The sequence below is a fragment of the Aspergillus multicolor genome (genome assembly GCF_047715735.1).
Source record: "Aspergillus multicolor strain CBS 133.54 unplaced genomic scaffold BDW74scaffold_14, whole genome shotgun sequence".
Lineage (NCBI taxonomy): Eukaryota > Fungi > Ascomycota > Eurotiomycetes > Eurotiales > Aspergillaceae > Aspergillus > Aspergillus multicolor.
The window spans coordinates 366,177-389,467 of NW_027395965.1; the positions used below are offsets into that span (position 1 = coordinate 366,177).

At 52.5% G+C, this 23,291-nt stretch overlaps 6 protein-coding genes across 6 annotated transcripts; 2 read left to right on the top strand and 4 right to left on the bottom strand.

Moving 5' to 3' along the window:
- Positions 1–317: 317 nt before the first annotated feature.
- Positions 318–940, bottom strand: BDW74DRAFT_27034 (uncharacterized protein). The gene has a single exon (XM_073732374.1). It carries the CDS (start codon positions 835–837, stop codon positions 442–444), a length of 396 nt encoding a protein of 131 aa, XP_073583344.1. The 5' UTR covers positions 838–940; the 3' UTR covers positions 318–441.
- An 8,254-nt stretch (positions 941–9,194) lies between these two features.
- Positions 9,195–11,168, top strand: BDW74DRAFT_154264 (uncharacterized protein). Its single transcript, XM_073724652.1, has 2 exons — positions 9,195–9,787; positions 9,839–11,168. Exons 1-2 carry the CDS (start codon positions 9,559–9,561, stop codon positions 10,549–10,551), a joined length of 942 nt encoding a protein of 313 aa, XP_073583345.1. The 5' UTR covers positions 9,195–9,558; the 3' UTR covers positions 10,552–11,168.
- Positions 11,169–11,297: 129 nt separating this feature from the next.
- Positions 11,298–15,700, bottom strand: BDW74DRAFT_154265 (DNA repair ATPase SMC5). The gene is made up of 6 exons (XM_073724653.1): positions 15,043–15,700; positions 14,068–14,979; positions 13,117–14,010; positions 12,991–13,063; positions 12,808–12,935; positions 11,298–12,762 (listed from the first exon to the last, which is right to left on the bottom strand). Exons 1-6 carry the CDS (start codon positions 15,619–15,621, stop codon positions 11,665–11,667), a joined length of 3,684 nt encoding a protein of 1,227 aa, XP_073583346.1. The 5' UTR covers positions 15,622–15,700; the 3' UTR covers positions 11,298–11,664.
- A 228-nt stretch (positions 15,701–15,928) lies between these two features.
- BDW74DRAFT_154267 (uncharacterized protein) lies at positions 15,929–16,731 on the top strand. The gene is made up of 2 exons (XM_073724654.1): positions 15,929–16,062; positions 16,117–16,731. Exons 1-2 carry the CDS (start codon positions 15,940–15,942, stop codon positions 16,282–16,284), a joined length of 291 nt encoding a protein of 96 aa, XP_073583347.1. The 5' UTR covers positions 15,929–15,939; the 3' UTR covers positions 16,285–16,731.
- A 147-nt stretch (positions 16,732–16,878) lies between these two features.
- BDW74DRAFT_27154 (lipase family protein) lies at positions 16,879–20,780 on the bottom strand. The gene is made up of 2 exons (XM_073732376.1): positions 20,078–20,780; positions 16,879–20,025 (listed from the first exon to the last, which is right to left on the bottom strand). The coding sequence occupies exons 1-2, from the start codon at positions 20,429–20,431 to the stop codon at positions 16,933–16,935; spliced, it is 3,447 nt and encodes a 1,148-aa protein (XP_073583348.1). The 5' UTR covers positions 20,432–20,780; the 3' UTR covers positions 16,879–16,932.
- BDW74DRAFT_185531 (lactate 2-monooxygenase) lies at positions 20,343–22,246 on the bottom strand (the record flags this gene model as incomplete). The annotated part of the gene is made up of 4 exons (XM_073731055.1): positions 20,343–21,192; positions 21,257–21,899; positions 21,960–21,981; positions 22,038–22,246. The coding sequence occupies 4 exons, from the start codon at positions 22,244–22,246 to the stop codon at positions 20,855–20,857; spliced, it is 1,212 nt and encodes a 403-aa protein (XP_073583349.1). The 3' UTR covers positions 20,343–20,854.
- Positions 22,247–23,291: the final 1,045 nt, after the last annotated feature.

Genomic DNA, 23,291 nt, shown 5'->3' on the forward strand with positions numbered 1-23,291 from the left:
ATCCGTGCCTGATTCGCCAGCCAGCACGCTTAAACCTCGGCCTCGTCCATGGACAGCTTACCCACGGCACGGCAAATCAGTTAAGCCTCTTCTGGTAAGGCTCCGAGCTGCCACGCTGGTGATCTTCGCCTTTTTCTTCTTTTTTTCTTTTTTCCCTTTTGCTGCTGTGGAGACCGATAACGGATTGGGCTAGCTGGTGCGACTGTCTTACGCATACGTACGGAGTAAGTACGCTACGCTGAAGCAAAAGAAGTTCAGCTGCGTTGACTCCTGACAAGCCAGGCATCAACTGAGTGTGAGATCTGCTGAGTCTCGTTGCTTTTGTCGTACACATTTCCGCTTCGCGACTGCTATGCGAGCCACACTCGGGGGGACTTGCTCTTCGCGTCGTCGGTTCTTCACCGTATAGATCTTCAGATCCTCAGGTTACACCAAATACCTTCAGATCAAGCCTCTTAGATACAGCATACAGCATACAACATACGCTGTATGTAAGTTCCGTACTACCAGCCACAACACCGCCATGTCTAGTACTTTGCCGAGCCTGGAATCTTGAACAGGATACGCCGCTGCGTGTACTCCAACAACAAACGTCCCACCCACACCCAAACCACCGGGCTGCTGCGCGCGACGGCGCAGGCCTAGGAGGCTAGGAGTAGGAGCTATGGCCAGAAGCCGTTCAGTTCGTCTCCGACTTCTGGAGCGGTCTAACCTCCAAGTCGAACTCGAACCTGGTCTCTCCAAGTCCAAGCCCGATCCTAGGAGTAGACTAGGCCCCGGTCTTGATTCGGCCGGCCACTTTCCTGACTCCTGAGTCCTGATCCTGGCTCGTCGCATGCTGGTCTGATCCTTGACACATGGCAATGGCAATGGCAATAATTAACCATAATCCAGGTCCCTAGTTCGTGCCCTACTGGCTTGCCTAGACTCAACACGGCCGAGTACGGCCGTCGTAAGTGAAATACGGTATTACATACGGTGTACAGCCTGTGGCGCGCTGGCGCTCGCTCTGGCGGCCGACAAGCGGCCGACAGTCTCGGTATACAATTATAGTTCACGGATTCATTCTTCCATGTCTAATCTTGCTATCCCTAAGGTTCGCCAAATCAACCCAAATGCATTGACGAAGAATGTGGGGGGTGCTGTCCAACGTCTGCTGTGTGGCACGCAAATCAATGCCATGCTCTGCTGTCTTTCGCTTGAGATTGCCAAATCCACGCACAACCCAGGGATCATGCCGGAGCGATTGGTCCCTTTGTTACTGCTCTGCAGCCTACATACTCCGGCGCCCAACCACGCGTCTGCAGTGCCACGGAGTATGGTTATTCGTCAGCTGGCCAATCCAGTCAGTAGACTCAGTGCCCGTCCCGAACCCGAAGCTGAACTCTGAGAATAAATGAGATGAAAGAGGTACTCCGTATTTTGGCGCCGCTCGCTCGCTGTCGCCCTCGCCGCCGTCGTCGCTGTCGTACATGACATAACATAGTATGACATATCTACAGGGTTTCAGCGAGAATTATCGAATTGTGAAAAGAGTGCCCGGAGTACAGGGTAACACCTCCATCCACACTAACTGCTATTGACCAGATGAACCGAGATCAGATGATATCGTTATCGGTTTTCGCTTTGCTTTGATTCGATTCGATTGGCATCGCATCGCAGGGGAGCAATCCATATCAATTTCCAAGGTCCAGGGATTCGGGTCCGCCTCATTTGCCATGCGCTCGCGCTTGCGGGCTTTCCCATGCCATGCCATGCCACGCCATGCCACGCCTAGGGATTGTTGAAAGGATCCCCCTGCTAATTTGCAGTGTTGCATTCCGGCCACATTCCGCCTCCGGTCGCGGCGTCTGATTGTATACTCCGTACACATGAAGCATCGTACCATACGAATACGTCTTGAGTATACAGCTCGCCTCGCCTCCCAGCGTCATCGCATCCACACCCACGCGAGAACAATGAATGGCATGGCATGGCATGGCAATCCCTTGGCCCCATGAGGTGCGCAACTGCGCACGGAGTATGGAAAGCTGGTAACGCCCCACAGTACATGCTGATTAATCCCACATTCCCATGGACCACAGACCATGCCTTCAGCTGGTGAAGCTTGAGCTTCGGGGCATGAATCATGAGAGTTCGTGATGACAGTTTTCTTTCAGAAGGTGTGTGAGGTGATTCTTGATGGTCTCGGGGTCTCCATAGTCAGTAGTTATCTCAAATACATGCGGGTATGGGGTATCTAGGTGACAAATTGCTGTGGCGAGTATGTTGGTTGTAGGGTCTCGGAATGTAGCACTGTGAAGTTATATATTTTTGTGTTTTGCATAGAAGACCGTCATAAACAACAACACCACCACTACAGGACAACGCATCGTAGCTAATCGGTTCAATGTGTAAATCATTTTATAGTAGAGCAACATTGCTTTGAATATCATACACGCGAATCCTACACTGTATACGAGGTTGAACATACCGTTGCGATGCGATACCATCCATCAGGTCCTGCCGCCCGAGTCTCGGACGAACTTTGAGCCTCCGTATAGCACGCCTGCCCGCCACACACTCACCCAGGAGCTTCTAGCACAAAACCAAGCCTCGAAACCAGTCGTTCGAGTCCTACACAAGACGATAACCCATTTCTTCTTCTCCCAGATCACAGCGTTGGCCCATGCGCCCGTGGTGTCATGTCATTGTCATGCCAGTGCTCCCTCTGGTAAGCGAGAAAAAAGCAAAGAGACGGAGACGCCAGGAACAATCATGATCTATCTGATTCGCATACCCGCCCTCGCATTCGCAATCACCATCAAGCAAGGGCAAAGGATGGATGACTCGCCTCCTCCGCGACTATAGTCTCGGACTTCGGAGGAGCGTACGGAGACAGGCTAGTAAACCGGTAGACGATGGATCCGATCCTGTCCCTTTGCTCCTGGAACCTGGCACCTGCATATAATATAATCAGCATCACCTCATAGCAGCGTCATCATCACCTGCAGTTGCAGCCGTTGTTAATCTATCTGCCTCTTGTTCCGCCGACGATGTGACACTCGTATATACTACCGGCCGTCGAAACCTTAAGCAGGGCTCCATAATCTATTGAATATTGGATATTGATGCTGGGGCGGGTCGAGTCATGACACTGACACTGACTGGAGTGACAGGATGCTATAGTCGGTGGCCCTGTGGCCCTGGATATTTGCTGCGCTCGCCGCTGACTTGCAAGTTGCGGCTTTGTCGGGCCCGACGCGGGTGAGATTCCTATCGGGGCAGGAATGTACTATACTCGGGACATAGTCCTCCATCACGACTCCAATAGTCTCGTTTGCGAGCGGCGGAGGATTAATAATTGCAGCAATCGAGGCTGCACTCTGCAGCCTGCAGTGTGAAGTAGATAGACGGCATGCAGAACATGCACTCCTATTTCCTTCAAGCGATAGTGGTGGGATGTGCAGCCGTGTGTGACACAATGTACCTATACATAGATGATCGACAGAGCAAGACACAAAGGCACGTCCGTATTGAGATTACACTCGTACATACCGCGTACAGAGCGTTGAGTTCGGCCAAGACAGTCTTTACTTGGCGCTGAGCCGGTGAGAGAAAGCGAGTAAGCCAAGTGCATGAAAGGATTGATAAGCAGATAGATGCCTAGGATGGCGATGCCATTTTGCCAACATTCAAGGGTGTTTGCTTCTGCGGTTCTCAGCGGCGAGTCGGTCACAGCTGAGCTGAATACTCCATACCCATACCCATACCCATACCCATACAGGACGGACTCCGTGGAATGCGTACCGGAAATTACACCGACACCCTAAGACCAGACTGCATTAGTGCATCGGCTTTGGTGCCAAACCCGGGAAGGGCCGAAGTATGCCTGCGACGGACGCGACAATCTGCCACGTGAAATCACAAGGGTCCAGACTCCAGCGGCGACGCTAGGGGGCCGGCGCTATGCCAGAATGGAATGGCAAGGGCGCTTGTTCCAGCAGTTCGATGCTCCGGACGCGTGGTTGGTGGTTTGACCCGGTGTTTCAGGGGGTGAGCGTTGGAACTCTCTAGGCGAGGGCTAAGCCGGTTTCGTGACCGTCCTTGATGCCCTCTCGTCGAGTTCCGATTCCGAGCCCCTGGCTGCCTAACTGCCTGGCCTCCTCCATGAACCCACCGAAGCCCTCGGCGAAGGGAGCCGCGACCTCCCCGAGCGCAAGCAGGGAGGCTCTCTGATGACGATCGACTGTGACTGTTGTCTAGACACCTCGGCTAGGTAGTGTTTCGACTTGATAGCTCAGATAGTCAGATGGGTGCATGTTGTCACTATCACCTCCGATCCCTATCTTACAGCTGAGGCATACCTAGCACTCCGTAGGCCCCGGAGTATACTTGCCAAAACAATAGACTGCCATGGGCCCATTTCAGGGTTGTACGGAGTACGATCACAAAACGCAGACACCACGCAAAGCATGCCTGAAATGCATTCCGCTCAGACAGACTGTTGCACGACCTGTACCACATTAATGAGTCTGCAGAACAACAGCATGGTGATCCGCAGCATACAGCCTCCACCGCTCCATGCGTTTGTCATCGAGTCCTTCTGTGCAACATCGGTTACAGTCAGACGCAGATACGGCAATGCTGAAGCTGAAACGAAGGAATGTGATTGGGCCTGCAGCGGAAAAAGGGGAAGCGGGAGACGTCGATCCCGTATTACGGTCGCGCGTGGCAGGAGCTGCGATGATCTTCTCATCACGCGTGGCCGCACAGGTTTAGCCTGTCTCCTGATCAGCTCCTGAAACGCTGAAACTTGGGCAGGGATAGCATCTCTTTGCTTTTCTCGCTGATCGACGGCTATCATACTGTGACTGAGCTGACCGCTCGCCCTTTTCGAACGGCCAGACGACGAGGACAATCGACAGGGTTTGTTTTTGCCGTACGATCCCTGGGTCGTGCGAGGCCTAACCCGTTGCGGTGTTTTCAAGCGAGAACTGCTTAGACTCGATCATAAGATCGATCTTGCATTATTGTTCTATCCTTGTCTTTACTGTCGTTCGAGCTTTCGATCTTGGCACTGTCTTTCTTTCTCATTTCCCAAGCGTCAACATGGAACGGAACCCCTTGAGCTTGGACCATGACCTTAGATAAGATGTTTCCCGTATTGGCAGCATCACCATGGGGGATTGCCGAGGTTATTATGCCAGCAATAATAATGCGTTTCATACTCGATAGTCTCGGAGCTGGCTCCAGCGAGGTCTGATTATCTCATCAGATCCAGAGCATGACTAGGCCTGATTCACACTCGAGGCCCGCCAGGGGTTGGACTTGGAGACGGGGAGAACTTGCAGGGCGAGATGATTACCGGCCCGCCAAGCGAGTTGCAGTAGTTCATCCGAGCACTAAAGCCGGCGGTCGGCGGTCAGTGCTCTGGACGTTTGAGGCGTTGGAATGATCGTCGCGCATCACAATCTAGTTTTCTCTCGGAATTGCTTGCTCTGGCCCTTCCCGAACTGTCGGTCGGATAATTGATGCGCGCGCTCCTGGTGTTTCTGAAGGATCACCTCGAGACTTGCAAAGGACCGCGTCAAGATCTCAACTTTCCTTTCGGTTCAAGTATCGCTATCGCTTTGTGCTCCCTCATAAAGAGAAGCCGAATTTCTGGGCGAGATGGGGTCTGCGGGAGGGTCCATCGGCCAATATTTGACGTCAAGACCATCGACTTCTGCTTCCTCTCTCGGTCGGAAATTTGCCAAAGCGGAAATCTAGTCGATGGCAGGCGTAATCTTAATTTTAGGTTGGCTGGCGAATAAGCGAAGCACGGCTCTAAGATCACAGCCTGAACATCATCCAGACTTTAAGAGTGCTTGTTCCGTGGAAAAGGATCCCCTGGTTACGAGGAAGATCTGGTACGGGCCTCGTGTCTCGCTACCTTGGCTGAAGCCCCAAGGTAAGACCTCTTTGTTCGTCCGCAAGAGGAAACTGTAAACATGTGTCCGCGAGTGGTCTGGATTTTGGGTACTTTCTGTACCTGACTACTGCTGCTACTACCGGTGATTACTGCGATCCGTGATGGTGATCGTCCACCTAGAGGGTGGAGACTCAAGATGCTCGTCGGCGCCAGTTGTAGTTTGATAGGAAACTGCCGCTGGTGTACATCTGAACCTATGTAGATCGAGACTCGCAAACGACGTACAATCACAGCGTGTCTAATTGGTGAATGGGCCATTAAACCTGTCCAACCAACGTATATTTGTGCCATGATGACCGGTGAGTGGCTGAGATGTTTTCTTTTTTCGGTCGCATGGGTGATGGACGCAGAAGGAAACCTTGTACTCCGGATGTACATGTCTCGCCCTCGATTGAGCATTCATTGCGAGTTGAAAGGGATGATACATATGTACGCCGTCGGCTCAATCCGCTCGGCATTGATTCCTGTGCGACCTCGCTTCTTCTTCGCGTTCCTCCAGGCTGGTGGTGTAACTCTCGCTGCTGTGTAACTCTGCTCCAAGGATCTGGATTGCGGAATCCATGATCGCTGTCTGTGCCGCGGCTTGCGCAATTTCCCACGTTTTTCTGGAGCTTCTTCCTCCCCGGCGCTCTGGTCCACTTCGACCTTCAGATCCCGTTCATGGCTCCATATGGACGCGACAGCACCTGGTGCTTGGACGTTGGAGATGGCTACTTTGCGGGGCCTGTCTACGGAGGAGGTTAAATCTTTGGTGTCCTCCCCGAGGCCGCCTCAAGACTCGAGTCAGTGAAAGCCGGACGGAGCTCTCCGGGTCGAACGGACGGCAGAAACATTCCAGAGGTATTTTGAACTTGATAGGCCAATTAGCGATACAACAGTCGATGGGGCCTTTGAAGACTGCCAGACTGGAGCCAACGTTTCCTGCCTGACGGTCGGAGGAATAATAATTATAGCGACCGTCATGCAGCTGACGCAGGCAAGGCGAAGATGATGGTGATTGGACAGCGAGCTTCGCTTCCACGAGATCGTTTAATAGAGTTTGGAGGGGGGGAGGGGGGGGGGGCACACCCATCGTCACACATGGTTGACCGGATCCTTTCATTCTTTGTTTTTTCTTTTCGTTTTTTGCTTCTGCCATGCAAAGCAGCGAGCACGGCCGCAGCTGCGGCGCCTGCAGAATTGCAGACGGAACAAAGAAAATTTGCAGGCGCGGTATCTACTCCGTATCAAGTCTGATATTATGTATACTCTGTAGAATATAGATCGGTAGATGTCGAGATTTCCATGATCAACAGCTAGCATTTTAGGACGAATCCGACCCAAGAGCCAGGCCAATGGGTGATGTTTCCAATCACCTGACAGCGCCAAGTGTGAGATCACGAAGGGAGCGGCCTTTGCAGCTGGGCAGGCACTAGGCCGGTTGAAGGCGGATGCTGACGATCATGGCCGGGATATCCCACGGAAATGACATACGAAAAGAGCAGCAAGCCGAGGCTGCGCGCTCGAGTAACGGAGTCCGTCGTCAAGGCAGGGTGAAACAGTCACCACCATGCCTTGGATGGCATGCTACAGGGATATCCATGATGCTGGGCGTGATGACTGAGAATCTGAGACTCGGCTCTTGAGCTGATGATCTGCTTTTAGTGCGTGTTCACAGAGCCTGTTTGCTCGTCTCCATCGCCTGTTGCGGTCGAGGCTCGTGGATAGAAAACCTGGGTAGAGCCAAGCCTCGAGCCAGGGATAACGCCAGCTGGCCCCTCTCGCACTAGGGAGGAACTCGTGGAAATCCCCCAAAGGCCTGGACTGTGCGAGCTTACGAAACAACGAAAAATTGTATAAGCGTCTGTGACTACGTCGTATCCTCGTCGTATGCCGGCCGATCACAATGGACGAGTAAGCGAGCATGGAAGGGGTTGTCAAACACGGGGGTCGTTTAGACGAGGCCAAGGCGATAGCTACGCCGGAGTCCCTTTGATAGATTGCCTGTCAGCTTGAACGCATCTCTAGATAGGCAACGTCATGATGAGGGATGTGAAGCGATCATAGTCATACGGATGCTCGTCCTTGGCCAGAGGAGCAGGGGTACTAACCTTATTTGGTCCTTGGTCCGGAGAGGAGCCCCCTTTATTTTGGATTTATCGTTTCCACTCACGATAATCTCCGGTCCGCCCACGGCGCTAGCCCGCTTGGCCCCAAGCGAAGGACACAAAAACGATGGAAATCGTTCCCAGATTCCCTTCCTGGTGCGCTTGCCAAGCCTGGTCTATGCCCAAGCTGGACCTGCCATCCGGCTTCAGAGGCTTGGTTGATGATGAGAACGGAGGCACTTCCATTCCAAGCACAGTCTCCCCCCTTGTTTGTCCAGGACTCCAGCAGAGCTTCGCACTTGATCGCCGAAGGAAGATGACAGGACGCGTCGATCATGGGTCGGCAGTGGAATGCGGCAGCTATCGTGAAGACTCGAGGTCGAGGGCAGCTCGTCGGGATGGGCTGTATAGCATACAAAGGTAGAGTGGTACAGGCCTCGACGTGGTCGTCCCGAAGCGTCGAAACAGACGAACGATCGACAGGCTGGTGAAACAAGATCAGGTTCTCGCAACGACGTGATCGTGCGGCAACGATCAGCCGTTAACGGGGCATGATGGGATCGTTGTGACAGGTAAGACCACCAGCGATCGTCGAGGCCCATTAATAATAGCACCGGCTAAGGTGGGCGCCTTCGCCACGGCTTGGTGCAAGTTGGAGCAGTAGCGAAGATCGATGGATCTGCACTAGGAGATTGTGCCGAGTCGCAGAGGTTTCTGGCTCTGTTGCTCAGAGCCATTCAAGCGAGGGAGCTGATGAACTGCTGACGATGGAGCTGGCGCTGATGCTGATGCTGATGCTGATGCTGCGAGACATCCGACACAAAGAGAATTCTTCTGTGAGACATGAAGCAGACCAGACTAGACCAGACGCTGCTGCTGTTCCTGGCTGAAGGATAGAAGCGTAAGATTACTAGTGTGTACCTCAGCTTGTAAAATACACGATCCGCAGCAGCAATCAATTAAGCTTTGGCCGGAGTCTCACCTGGCAGTAAAATAGATTACCGAGTAGTACCAGACGGTATTGTCACGATAAAAAAGAGCAGAGCAGAGCAGCTCGGCTCGGCTGCTCTCCACAGCCCAAGAAGGCTCCAAGGCTCAAGGCTCAAGCCCACCCTCCCGAGTCATTTCCACGACGGCGGACGGCGAATCAGCCTTGGAGATCCTCGGCCAAAATGATGCTTTGGGTTATTTTATTTTGTCATTTTTCTGAATTCTTTCATTTGCTCCCCACCTCATCCATCATCTCTACTCGGCCCTGGCACTATAAACCTCGTTGTCTTCCCCCCCTGTTCCATCTCCCCACTCCATACATACAATCTGGATGGCTTTGGGATAGCGCCGTCTCCATCTTATATGCTTACCTGCTCGCCACGTTTTTGCCTACTTTAATCCCTCCATCCCGTCCACTTCCCGTCGAGCTTCCAGACAAACTTCTTACACCCTCACCACCTCTTACCTCTTACCTACCTGGTCCGGCGCTTGCACTTACTTCACACATCACATCCATCATATATCACCATGGACCTCGCCAACCTCATCTCCCAACCGGGCGCTGAGCCTGCTATGACTGTTAAGTCAAGATACAGCCCCCCGGCCTTTGAGCCCGGCACCTTCTACGCCGCAAACACCTTCACACGGACACAAGCGCCGCTATCTCCTCCAGTTGAGGACCGATCTTCCAAGTGCTCACTACCTTCCATATCCGCGCTGCTCGACACCGCCGACGGCGCCTCAACACAAGCAACCAGTATGACTTCCTCCAGCTCATCCGATCTTGCGCAGTCTAACATACCAGCAGAGCGCCAACGGCTTAGCTCGCCAGTGCACCGCGAGGTCTACGACAAGAACTCCGCCGCCGCAGCTCCCATCCGCCTCCCACCCACTCCTCCATTGCGCCCCGGCTCCGGCTTCCACAGCGCCGGCCACTCCCCCTCCAGCTCCATCTCTTCCATCTCCATGATCAAGACCGAGTACCCGCAACCACCGGCGCTCCCAGTCTCTATGCCGGGCCTTCCCAGCCCAACCGACCGCTCCTCCATCTCTAGCCAAGGCTCCGTCCACCACCAGCACCACGGACACGGACCCTACGCTTCTCCCGCACCTAGCGTGGCTCCCTCTTACTCCTCACCCGTCGAGCCCTCGCCTTCCACAGCAATGTACTACCAGCACCAGCACCAGCGCCCAGCATCCGCAGGCACATACCAAGCTCCTCCTCCGCAATCACACCAGCAGCCCATGATCTCGCCCGTGACACCGGCCTGGCAGCACCACCACTACTTCCCTCCCTCCTCGAACACAGCCTACCAACAGAACCACGACCGATACATTTGCCGCACATGCCACAAGGCTTTCTCGCGGCCATCGAGTCTGCGCATCCACAGCCACAGCCACACAGGCGAGAAGCCCTTCCGCTGCACTCACGCCGGATGCGGCAAGGCCTTCAGCGTCCGGAGCAACATGAAGCGCCACGAGCGCGGCTGCCACTCCGGCCGGGCTGTTGCGATGGTCTAGAGCCTTCGCTGCACCTCGCCACCAAAGAACAAAAGAGCGAGCTACTTCACTCGCCTTACATACACCAAAAAAATGAACATACACTAATCGCCTGCTTGTATGCTTGTGCTTGTGCTTCTTCATCTATTTCGCATGATACCCTCTCATGTTCTGTTCATGTTCATTGCACCGGTGTCACGGGGATCAAGGAATCGTCTTATCATCTGGACTTCAATACCATTCATACCAAACATACCTGGCCTTCCACCTACCCCTTCTCTTCTATCTATGTATATCTATTCACCAACCCCCTTTACCCTCAAGACAAACGAGACTAGGCCAGGTCAAATCGCATATTGGAGCTGGATACGGATACATACAGAGCGAGCAGAGCAACGGCGTCTTGTCTTGCCCCTGGGCTCTCTAGCTGGAAGATACCCTTCGGAAGGTATCTTATATATATCATTATATTTTATGTTTTTTCTTGTGTCATTTCCTTTGTTCCGAGTGATGATGTGATATGAATGACCTCCTTTTCCTTATCTCTCTCACCTTATCCTCAGACAAACAAACATACAAGACAAGACAAGAAGAATCAGATTAAAATAAGAGAAATAAAAAGAGGAAAATATTTTATACTTAAGGTTTCTTGTAATACCTTCCTGGTGTCAAGTAGTAGACATTGCTGCACTTAAAGACTTAGAGACTAGCTTTGAGTTCATACTCCCTGTGCCTGAAGACGTTCAGTAGCCGAGGTAGCTTAGGTAGTCTAGGTCAGGTCTGCTACACTCGCTGCCCTAGACGCTCCATGCCTCTTCAACTCCTTCAAGGTCTTACTCCTCCACAGAGCCCGAATAATCTCTTATTTACATCCGAATGGTTCTATCTATGTTCGAAATTGACATGCATTCCAAAAAATCATCTCTCATAACGCCCCAAAAAGTTCAGGTATCACGGCCTATCTATGCACAAGAATTGAACGTAAATACAGAGAGCAGCAACAACTCCCCCCGACCCGAAGCGACCTTTACCCTCACGCCCCTCGCCGGAAAACACAACACCAGACTGAATCGCATCGAAGGGATATACGGCTAGTAAGAAATAGACGATAAGAATGAAGGAAAGAACGTCCATCTAAGCAGCAACAGACCGCGGCCCAGCGCCGCCGATAGACCCGCCGCCTCCCCGTCCCCCTCTTGACCGCGCCGTAAGAGCACGCCTGTTCCGCACCGCCGCGCCAAAGTCAATGAGGTTGTGGTTCTTGGGCATGTGTTCGCCGGAGACGATACACAGGACCCGCATACCGGGCTTATAGACGAGGCCGCTAAGCAGCTTCGGCGTGATGAGGAAGTACTGGCCGCCGCCGCCGCCCCCGCCGCTGGGAGCGCAGGCGATTTCGACAAGGCGCCCGTGCACCATGCGTTCGTTGCGCGGGTCCATACCCTGGTTAATCTCGTCGACGACGCGGAATGGCGAGGCGGAGAGGGATTGCAGGGCCATGAGGTAGAAGATTGTGCTGACGGCTCGCTCGCCGCCGGATTGCCGGTGCGAGTCGAGGAGGGATAGGTTCTCGTGCTCGCGGAACTTGACCCAGATCTGGATGGACCACTGGTCGAAGTCGGTGTCTGTTTGCTGCCCGTCTGGTCCGACCTCGCCTGCTTTATCTAGCTGTACGGAACCGGCGCAGCCGATGCGGGCGAAGGAGTCGGAGAAGGCGTCGCTGACGCTCTGGATGATAGCGTCTAGTTCGGGCTCCCATTTGCCCCTGACTTCGGCGATGGCGTCGTTGAAGTCCTTGAGCTTTGTTTCGAAGTCGGCGAGGCGCCTGCGGAGTTTGTTGATTTGCCGTTCGCGCTCTTCGAACTCTTCGACCACGTTGCTGGGCCCTCCGTGCGTGAACTCGAGGCGGGCCTGTTCTGAGTCGATTTCTGCGTCCAGTCCTTCCGGACTTAGACTATTAGTTAACGCATCCCTTGCTATTTCATGCAAGTCGGGCTCATCTTTGGCTTTTTCCGAAAGCCGCTTTGCCTCTCTGCCCATCTTCTTGGATTCATCTCCCTTTTCTCGGACTTGTTCAGACAATTCCTTTAGCTCGTCCCTCTTTGCGTTAAGCCTGTCCTCGTATTCACGATTGCGGAGTTTCAGAGCTTCCCAGTCTGAGACTCCCTCGATCTTCCATAACGACAATTTGATCACTTCCTCGTGCGCTTCACGGAGCTTCTCAACAGCATCCTATCTATAATTAGTTTCATTCGCATTCGGTCGTGATGTTCATACCGCATATTTAGAGACAGCATCAGCCTTCTCAACAGACAACTTGTCCTGGTTATGGCGGATACTGAGCAAGTTGGCCTTGATCTTGCCAAAAGCAGCTTCGTGAGCGTCTTTCTTGGCTTCCAGCTGGCCTATCGCGTATTGTCAGCGATCGGTTAATAGATCGGGTAGGAGTAGATGACTCACGGATCTTTTCTGGGAGGGCCCTCCATTGGGTGTGGGCGGTTTGTTTAGCATTCTTTTCGTGTTCAAGTTTGTCCTACTCATCAAGTTAGTCAATCTGACCGAGCGTCATTGAAATGGCCCACTAACCCTGTCCGCCCGGACTGTCTCTATCTGATCTTTCAACTGAGACAGGCGTGCCTTATCCGACTCAATCCTCTCTTGAATCTCCTTGTGATCACTCTTGAGCTCTTGAATCGCTCGCTGCATCCCGGTCTTTGCCGATATATCAACAGGTTGAGATGTCCAGACCTTCGCTGGCCGTACTTGTCTCACGCGTGTAGATGTAGCCCCGGGCCCGTACTCTCGTCGTCGAGTGATTTGGTAAGACTGTTTACCAGCAACCCAAGAGGAGATCGAGCCACCGCGCTCCAAACTCGCATAAGTTTCATCGGAAATATCCCTTAAGCTAACCGGCGTTTGATGAAGCAGCTTTTCGCTAACCAGCGACGCAACCACAGGTTCCGGACCATCAATGAAATCACTGGCCCAACCTTGGAAGCCCAATGCTCTCAGCTCACTGTCCTGCATTGGTGAGCGGAGATTGGCTAAAGGAATAGTAGAAGTCCGAAGACTGATATCATGGAGACGCATTTCGTGAATTAGGTGTTTTTGTAGTGTCCTGAAATCTGCGCGACTCTGGGCTGTAAAGAACGTGAAGTCCGATTTTTGCAACAGTGACTCGACATGGTCGGCATATTTGGGGTCTTTGATAGAGCAGGTGACAATCGGTGGCCCGAATACTTCGTTCTCGAACTTGTCTTTGTTCTCTAAGAGCCACTTATAAGCCGTGTAGGAGTCGGAGGAGGCGCCTTGCAGTTTCCTCTCTTGCTGTCCGGCGCGAGAATCGAGGTTTTTTAGTTGCTGCTCGGTCTGCTTTAATCGTTGGCCTGTTTCGTGGAGCTGCTCATGAAGTGGCCGTCGTCGTTCACCAATCTCCTTTGCCTTGGCTTCTATATCTCGTATCTCATGTCGTTTTTCTCTCTTATCACATCGTGATTAGTAACATGCTCATATCATGTATAGCTCGAATGCACTTACAATCTGCTCATTGTACGACTCTGCGTCAAACTCCACAGGTTCATCATCCATTTGTCGCTTAAACGATCGGATGCTCTGGACAATTTTACCCCCTTCCTGCCTATACTTCAGAGCACTCTTTTTCTCGGCCTCAATTTCGGCATCCAGTTGCTTCATGCTTCCTTCGTAAGTCTCAATTTTCCTATTGAGTTCCTGCGCCGCTCTGTCTGCCCGGTCAACAGCCCGCTGTTTGTGCTTCACCACGGCATCCAGTTGCATACAATACTCCTTCTTCAGCTCACTGGATCTCATCACAGGCTTCAATTGTGCCTCTAGGACTTCAAGTTCTTGTTGACAAGTATTTCGCTCATTCTGCAGGGCCTTCAAATGCTTGACCAGGTCTTTGTAAATGACCAATGGACGAATCTGTTCTAGTAGTTCAATCCTCCTCATGATCTGTGTTCTTTGGCGCATCCGCTCGACGTCAGCGCGTTGCATTTCTTGTCGACTTTCCAGATTGGCAAGCTGTTCCTTCTCGTGCTGATTATTTGATTCGAGTTTCTTCTGCTCTGCCCGTAAGCTCTTTAGATTCCCGTGTAACTCAACCATCTTCGCTCCGCCGGCCGCTCTCTGAGTCGAATGAAGGAGATCTATTGGTGAAAGAGCAGCGAATTCGCTAACTTTATCCTGCGGCAGGAATTGGCATAGGTTGTCGACTTGAATAGCGAACGACTGCGCAAGCTTGAGCACGTCCTTCCCAGTAGCTGTCTTCCCGTTCAACATCCAAAAAGTTTTGTTGCCTTCTCGCTTGATGGTACGGACCACGACGGGGTTCACGCGGTGTTTGGGGCCACCAGCAAGCTCGATCTCGATTGTCGCCTCGTTGCATCCATGCTTGACGAATTCGCCGATTTCTTTCGCGCGGCCTAGATGCTATAGCACAACCAAGAACCATCAGTATCCAGGCCATACGTAAACCAATCAACTTGCACATACCACAGGTCCCCAGCCTAGCCCAAGACAGATCGCACAAACAAGCGTACTTTTCCCCGTTCCATTAGGGCCGATAACCATATTCAGCTTTGGACCAGGGAAGAATTCAGCCTCCGTATACGTCACGAAGTCCTTGACTTTGATCCGCACGATAGCCCCGGGCTTGTACCCCTCCTGCGACGTTCCTTGCGTCCACACACCATTCTGACCGGTCGCTATCGGCCTCGCAGGACCCTGGCTCTGAGAAGGCCCTTGGCTCTGACTCGCACCGGTTTTCTCACTCTCCTGGCTAGAGGCCTGGGACCCAGACTCACCCCCTTCACTGCCATCCTCATCTTGTTCCTCGTTTTCGGGTTCGGGTTCGCGTTCGCGTTCGCGTTCAGATTCGGATTCGGCTTGAGATTGGGACGTCTCTTCAGAAGAATCACGGTCTGACTCGCCTTCTGTCTCTAACCTAGGTCGCTTGCTGGCGCTCGCAGAGGCGGGGGCGGGGGAAGACATCGACGACGACGCAGACGCAGACTCGGCATCGTCGCTCTCCGTGTCGGAGCGCCGGCGGCGCTGAGGGATGCTAGACGGCATTTTCGGTACTTTTGACAGAAGTGACTGTCTTGACGAAGGTCACCTCACATGAGGTACAGACAAGGTTGGGTATTGTCGGGGTCACCTCGCCATTGAGGGCGACTTCTCTTTCTTTGTGTCACTTTTCTTTGTTGCGGAGATGCTTCTTCGGGAATCGGGATGGATCTCGTGGACGCGACGCGCTAGGAATCAATCTAGTTCCGGAGTTGGTAGGCGGTGGAATACGGCAGATTTGAGCGGTCGCGGTGATTTTCGGTTGACTTGGGCGGACTTGGCGCTGCTTTGCGACAGAGAATCAGGTCAACAATGGGAAGAAATATGTCTATTCTCAATTCGCCGCAAAAATTCAAGAAGCTGGTTCTGACCGGTGCTGTTACTGCGATTACGATTGCGGGGACGCTCTACGGTGCAGGACTGAAGACGCAACAAGAGGTTTCTCAAGTGAGTAGTTATTTACAACGAAGCTTCACGCCCAAGATCTAACAATTGGTATAGCATACGCAAAAGGCTCGTGAAGTCACATTTGACGAGCGAATTGCGGCCCTCCAGAACACGCGACAGGTCCTTATGGGAAAGAAAGAGCTCGTTGAGAGGCAGATGCAAGACTTGGACGCCAGGATCGAAGAGCGGAAGCAAAAGGGCATCGACAATAAGCGAGTATGATGGGAATTGGACGTTCAATAATTCTACAATCGGATTAATCAACCAGTGGTTGCGCCAATGCACTCTTTCCATGCCGATGCATTGGCCTCAGGGCGCTCCGACCCTCCGGTGATTGAGGTTATGACCCAACTCGGCTGGTCGCTTTTTGTGCTCGAGCATCTACCAAAGAAGGAACGTCGTGATTAGTCGAGCCCAACAGGTTGCGGTAGCATACAAGCTATTTACCGGCACATCCGGAAACCTGTTGGGTATGACAGCCTCGAAAACCTTGTTTGAGGGCAGAATCAGGGGATCACAGTACCTGCATTTCCGGTCATTTGACGAGAAGGATGCCCCAATCAGTGGATGTCCCCATGTTGCGAGCTGGACTTGCACCATCAGTGGCGTGATATGCACTGACACCGCCCCCAGTAATGTTGCTACAACGATCAACTTTTGTAACCGGGAAAATTGTATTCTAGTCTACTCTTATTTTGGAGTATATAATTCGAAGATCCAAATGGGTATTTACAGGTTCGCTCAGTCTCCATCCAAGAACTAACAGAAGAGAATAAATATCCAGGAATTGTTTATAGATCTGAAAGAATGACATCTTCAAGAGAAGTGTATATGCAATCTGAAATCGAGTCAAAGATTGGTCATGGCGCATCAATCATCCAAAATGCCGCGTGTGAGAGCCACGAGGCTAGCTTCGTATCTTGCCGGATTATGGTCACTGAACATTCCAGAGCCAAACCGCAACTCTCCAAATCGTGATTCAACGTCTCGAATGAACTTCAGTTGCACTCTGGTTGCTGGTCGACCCAGCCGCGGGGAGCCATCTTCACCCATATCGGAGGTAAAGGCACTCCGCTGCAACACCCGCATCGTCTCAACCACGAAAACTTCCCCGGGAGGTACTAATTTGGGCGCGCACATGGCTTCCCTGAGAGACTTCAGGGTTCTCCATGCCCAGGCGTCTTCTCCCAAACCATCACCAGCATTCAGGAGCATTGGCGTATCGTGAACATAGAATTTGTTGACTATACTTTGACGCAGATTCTCCCAAACTCGATGGCGGACGTTGGATTTAGCCTCGGACGTATCACCCTTGAACGCCAATGATGTTGTATGCAAGTCGTGCAGTATGCCGAGAGAAAGGCTAGGAACCACGTCCTGACCGTTCACTATAGTGGTTACCAGCCCACGTGTAGCACGGCGGAGGAATGGTGACATGGCCGCGGGTGGTCCATATGCATAGACATGGATAGGGCGTCCAGGAGGAAGATAACACGCGGCGTGAGGATCGCCGGTTTCTCTGGCACTTTGGAGGAGCAGTTTTCCGTCTGATTGAGAGGTGGTTGTGAACGACACCAGCGATGCCTCGCTAGTCGGTTCGGATATCATCGTCGCAAGAAGTGCGGCCACACCCCCTCCTAGCGAATGACCACACAGGACAACCCCATAGTCAGGGAATTCTTCCAATGCGGCTCGGATCGTGATCATGACCCTTCTTCCACCTCCCATCAAAAGATGTTTCGAGGAAGCATGCATCCCCTTGTGGACTTTCCAGTTTTTCCCTTGCCACTCCAAATCATCATATTCGCAAGTCATATCCGTCAGAACATCCTCAAAGCCCCATGTTCCTCTCAGTGCCAAAACGACGGCTTTTGACTCGTGGTCTAGGAATAGGTAATGAACGAGGGGAAAACCGCTTTCAGTCTCACCGGCAGCGTTGGATCCGCCAGCAGGATCGACGTATGAGGAAAGAAGAATGGTAGACGCGGGCAGTCCCGTGTGGTGGGAGAAGTCGTTATGCTCCTGACTGTGGATGTCATCGCGATTTGGTCCCTTCGGCTCCCGGGGTAAGCCCATGACCTGGAGAGCGCTAGCTCCATAGGTTGCAGACGCAAATCGACAGAAACGTCTGATATTGCGAACAAAATGCCGTTTGGGGAATATCCCTGGGACATGACCGTCTCTGTTGAGCGCTTGAATAGTCGAAGCATCATCGTATGCGCTTTTTCGTGTCCGATGGGCCAGCACCAGTGAAGTATCGGACCCGGCCGTTGCCAGGGAGTATATACTGGCCGTGTAGGATTTAGACCTTCGGTGACCAGAGTTTGGTCGTCTATCAGGGAGAAGATTGACGGTCGTTTCCGACTCCGACCGTGTGAGAGACAACGAGCTACTGCTGCGGACAGGAGCTCTTGCCGCTGCGGGTGAACGTGGCCGGCATTCTGGCGTTGGAGAATAGGTGTCAGTCCGCATCATATAAGATTCTTGGCTCTTTTCGTGCACCCTATAGTAATCGCCTCTAGCACCCGTAGTACGGCCATTTGTGCTTGGGCTATGGGATGCTCGATGGGTTTGCGGTACGGTCCTCGGGACTCCTCTATTCGCGGTGAGGGGCAACGTTTCGCTTTTAGAAGGAACGCTCGATTTTCCTGTTTTGGCCTGCCGGATTTGCTTTTCTGGTTGCGCCTGTGCGGAAGATTTTCTTTCTGTTGTAGCCGCTCTGGACTTATTGTTCTGTTTCGAGCCGGCGGGCGTCAATTGAGAGTTGGACTGTTGGAAAGGCAACCGTAACGATGGCTTTTTCGACTGATCGTTCTTCTCGCTTGCGCCAGTCTTGACCCTTTGAGCAAACTTCGTGAACGAGCCTCTGCCAAATGTGCCCGACACTTGTTTGGCTGGTCGCGGCGGTTCTCCGGCGGAAGTATCGAAACCCGAACCATGTATGACAGGGGATACCTGCATTATTTGGTCGATATCTAGCTTCTGACGTTTGGGCTCCCTATCTCGGCTGGTATCTGCAATCTCTAAACTAACGTCGACCGTAGAATCGTCGGATAATATGTGATTGTGACCATCATTAGAATCGTTGGCTGTTTCTCGTGTACCGACGAGGTGCCTTGACGGCGGCCTGACATCAGCACTCTGTGACTTATTGAACGCGGTTCGGAATACGATAGTATGCTTTGGAACCTGCCGGCCTGTTGAACCCCTGCTGCCATCGTGAGCGTCGTGATGGAACCTTTCTTCTACAACCATGGTCCCAGGTGGCGCAGCAATTTCCCCACCATCGTCGTCGTAAACGTTCACAGTGATGGTCTGCGCGGTGACAGAGTCTGTCTTGATCGAAGCGCGGCAGCCCCGAGGAAGCTGCTTCATAATGTACATTCGAATCTCTTCGTCGGATATATCATGCTGAACATCTGGCAGGATGATAGAAGGCGGCTCTGAATCGTCAATTGCGCTTTCTGGACGTTCCACCACATCGAATTCTTCCTCTGCGTTCTCAGGAGATATGAACGAAGATCGTCTTGACCCGCTCCGCCTAAGTTCAGGCCGGCTCACAGGCTGTATCTCATGCATATCAAGGACATCCGCTCGGATGCCGTTGTCAAGGATAACAACGTCCCATATAGGCTCTAGCCCACCGCTGAGGCGGATCTGTCTCTCCGTGTTCTTCCTTCCCCATCGCTGGAGCATCACGAACCCAATAGTTCCGACCAGGAGGTCGCTCACGCCGACTCTTTCCGAGCCTGTTTCAACACTTTGGTCACTGAACTCCTTGCGGATGAGGGTTATAATGGCCGCGATCGCTCTCGACGACTCCGTGGACCCAAGGATAGCATCGAGTGTCGATAAGAGCGCTTGGGACATGTTCGAGGCGGACGAAAGCGTGGTGGAAGAGAAGTGGAAGGATGCAGCGGCAAAGAACGACGCGGAAGTTATTGTCGTGTGCAAGGCAGCCAACTGATTGTCAGGTTAGCACATGGTGCGCAAATGAAATCCAATAAAGGCATACACTTCTCTCGAGTATAGACTCGGCTTCCGCCTTTCCATGACCCCCGCTGCTTCGAACAGCAACATCTCGCCCGGCCCTTGTTAGGATTCCCTCAATGACGGTCCGACTGAGTTCTAATCCGGTCAGCGTCGTGACCCTTGCCCCGTCTAAAGCGACTCCGCCGACATAGGTTCCTACCCGCAGCGACAGAGAAGTAGACTGGGCGAAGAGCGACACCAAAGACGCAACTGGCCTCGGAAGTAGGGATGTGCCTGAAGATGCAGGTACATGGCTTGCGCCTCCATGGGTGTCCGATCCGTTAGCTTCGACATCGTTTTCTTTAGAGCTTGGTCCCCAGCCTAGTAATCTAGGCATCGCGAGCCATTGACGTAATCACCAAAATCGGCTCCCGAACGTTCAGCGTTTTTCAATGAGACGTCCCTGAGCCATAGGGTAAAGACGAATAAATGTCAACATTTAAATGATGATGGAAGGGCCACAATACAAGATTCAGGCCTAGATGTGTTGGTTGCGTCAGAAGACTCAGCTGGCAAGTGACCATTCACATCACAGGCATTGCAAGGGTTGAGGGGCATGTGATTCATCCCCGTGTTTCCCCAACAAAACTCCGCAAACAATAATCATGCGCCCAACTTTAAACGACTTAAGATCACTAGGTCCTTACTAGTTGAGGTATATGCTATTTATCCTTATCTCTCTTGATCAACACATGTTCTTGTGGTTCGATGTCCGGCTAGGTCCGAAACATATATATCTAGAAGACAGCACTGGCTGGTATCACAACATGGCCTTCGTATCGCCAGAATACTGGATTTTCCTGATTTTGTCGCTAGTGCACTCTGCCACGGTACAGATCCCGGCCAATGACATGCTCTGCCACAGATCGGCCTGAAGACCCTTGAGAATGGCTTTGGCGCCATTCTTGCCATCAACTGATAAGCCATAGATCACTGGCCTCCCGACCAAGACGCCCTTGGCTCCTAGACATAGGGCCTTGATGATATCGACACCAGTCCGGATCCCAGAGTCGAAGAGCACAGTCAATTTATCACCGACTGCATCAACAATCTCCGGGAGCACCTCCAAGGAGGCAATAGCCCCATCGACCTGACGACCTACGACGAGTTAGCATGCAGCCAAGCCAGGTGGCAAAGCGTATAGGGAGAAGGCCAGTCATACCCCCGTGATTTGAAACAACGATCCCATCACACCCAGCCTCAAGCGCAAGCTTCGCATCATCAACATGCTGAATCCCCTTGAGCACAAGCGGGCCATCCCAGTTCTTCCGCAGAAACGAAACCTGGCTCCAGACGTGCGGCTCTGCAGACAACACATTACCAATCCAAGCCCGCGACGCACCAACAACATCATCCTCAACTTTCCCACCACTCTCTCTCTCGAACTTCGCGCGGAATGATGGGTCCGAGAAACCGATCTGGTTCCCGACCCCACGGATGAACGGGATGTAAGCATTGTCGAGGTCTGCCGGTCGCCAGGACAGAGACCAGGTGTCTAATGTCACCACGAGGACGGAGTACCCGTTCTCCTTCGCCCGCTTTAGTAGTGAGAGCGTGATCTCGTCGTCGCCGGGCCAGTAGAGCTGGAACCACCGCTTGCCGTCTCCGTTTGCGGTTGCGACTTCTTCGATGGAGCTTGTGCTTGCTGTGCTGAGCGTATATGGCACCTCTGTTTCAGCGCAGACCTCTGCAAGGCCTGTTTCCTTGTCTGCGTGGAATAGGCCTTGGACGCCGACTGGGGCCATGATTAGGGGTGTTGGGTAGTGTTGGCCGAAGAGGTTCACGCTTAGGTCTTGTTTATCCATCTAAGAGTAGACTCTTTGAGAATCATCCGAGAGGTGAGACTGGATAGGGCTTATACTCACCTTCCGCAGCATCTTTGGGATCCTGTATACATCGATCAGTCCATGTCCTACGTAGCGCCGAGGAAGAGGGAAACCTACAGCTTCCACTGCCGAAACGCCAGACGGTTACTATCCATCGTAGCCTTCTCCCCAGCCCCTCCAGCGACATAATTGTAGGAGATCTCGCTTAAAGCCTTCCGGGCCTGCTCTTCCAGTAAGCGCGGGTCAGTGGTGACGTTCGGCTTCAGGCCCATCAGGGCGCCTTGGCCGTAGATCTCTGTTTGGTATTCTCCGTAGTTTTTCGGCATGATGGCAGTAAGTTATGTTGACAGTTCAAGATGAGATGGAGAGGATAGAGTAATAATATAAGCAAGAGATAGAAGCCGAGGTTGTTTGAGTTGCTGAACAATACTCCGTGTAAGCAGGGGATGTTCTCCACACGAAGCTCACACGTGAGGGGGATCTGCGTTGGTTGACTCGCTTGAGTTTGACCCTGCTGACGAACCCGGGGGGGGGGGCGAATTATTCCACTAGCTTGGTGTAGTGGGTCGTGTGCTTAAGTACTTCTACGAATTTACAGAGTAATGTATGGACGAGTATTCAACAGTGATCTCACCGTGGTTCAATTATGGCAGACGGTGAGGGACCTGCTTCTACTGATGACGAATATACAGGTGACCACTGCTGCCGAGTCTAGGTTTAGAACATATACATCTAGGTAAATGACCCCGAGACTATCTGCCATCGCTCGATATCAGACCGACCTACTTAGTGTCAGTATAGTCAAGGGCAAAATAAATTGGTGTGACGGGACAACTCACTGTCGAAGCCACGACCGCACAGCATAGCCGGCGCGCGATTTATGAAATGATCGATCCGCGACATTAATTCTGGATGTTCTCTTGGAGTTGCGAGGGCCCGTATCTCTTTTCAAAGGGGAATCCTACATTGGTCGAGTACACATTAGAGGCTTTCTTCCAATCTTAAGTGAGATCGTTGAGGTTGGAGCTTACCATCACCGTAGTCCAGCCAAAGACAATGCAGTTGGTATGCACATTTGGTGGAAACCCCGTAGTCTATCTCGGCTTCGTACTCGTACTGCTTCTCCTCCCAGTCATGGCTAAGCGGGCCGTGCTGGATACAGTCCTCGTGAGATATGCAGAGTATTTCGAAGACGGTATAGAGAGTACTCGACAGCCTAGGCCACAGCAACCAGTGAGGTGGTGTGGGATATCCCCAACCACGACCTCCTTCGAAGATGTGGTATAGGCGAGAAATGATGCAGAGCGTGAAGATGTTGGCCTGCCATGAGTATACAAAGTTCTCACTTACCTGCATGGACACCATTTGGAC

Bases quoted from the DNA above. Each gene is read 5' to 3' on its own strand.
- BDW74DRAFT_27154 (XM_073732376.1), bottom strand. From the start codon at position 20,431: ATGCCTAGATTACTAGGCTGGGGACCAAGCTCTAAAGAAAACGATGTC. The intron at 20,026-20,077 runs GTATGCCTTTAT...CCTGACAATCAG, and splicing joins AGTCTATACTCGAGAGAAGT to TTGGCTGCCTTGCACACGAC.
- BDW74DRAFT_27034 (XM_073732374.1), bottom strand. From the start codon at position 837: ATGCGACGAGCCAGGATCAGGACTCAGGAGTCAGGAAAGTGGCCGGCC.
- BDW74DRAFT_154264 (XM_073724652.1), top strand. From the start codon at position 9,559: ATGGACCTCGCCAACCTCATCTCCCAACCGGGCGCTGAGCCTGCTATG. The intron at 9,788-9,838 runs GTATGACTTCCT...ACATACCAGCAG, and splicing joins CGCCTCAACACAAGCAACCA to AGCGCCAACGGCTTAGCTCG.
- BDW74DRAFT_154265 (XM_073724653.1), bottom strand. From the start codon at position 15,621: ATGCCGTCTAGCATCCCTCAGCGCCGCCGGCGCTCCGACACGGAGAGC. The intron at 14,011-14,067 runs GTAAGTGCATTC...CGATGTGATAAG, and splicing joins AGTCGTACAATGAGCAGATT to AGAGAAAAACGACATGAGAT. The intron at 12,763-12,807 runs GTATGAACATCA...AATTATAGATAG, and splicing joins ATGCTGTCTCTAAATATGCG to GATGCTGTTGAGAAGCTCCG.
- BDW74DRAFT_154267 (XM_073724654.1), top strand. From the start codon at position 15,940: ATGTCTATTCTCAATTCGCCGCAAAAATTCAAGAAGCTGGTTCTGACC. The intron at 16,063-16,116 runs GTGAGTAGTTAT...CAATTGGTATAG, and splicing joins CGCAACAAGAGGTTTCTCAA to CATACGCAAAAGGCTCGTGA.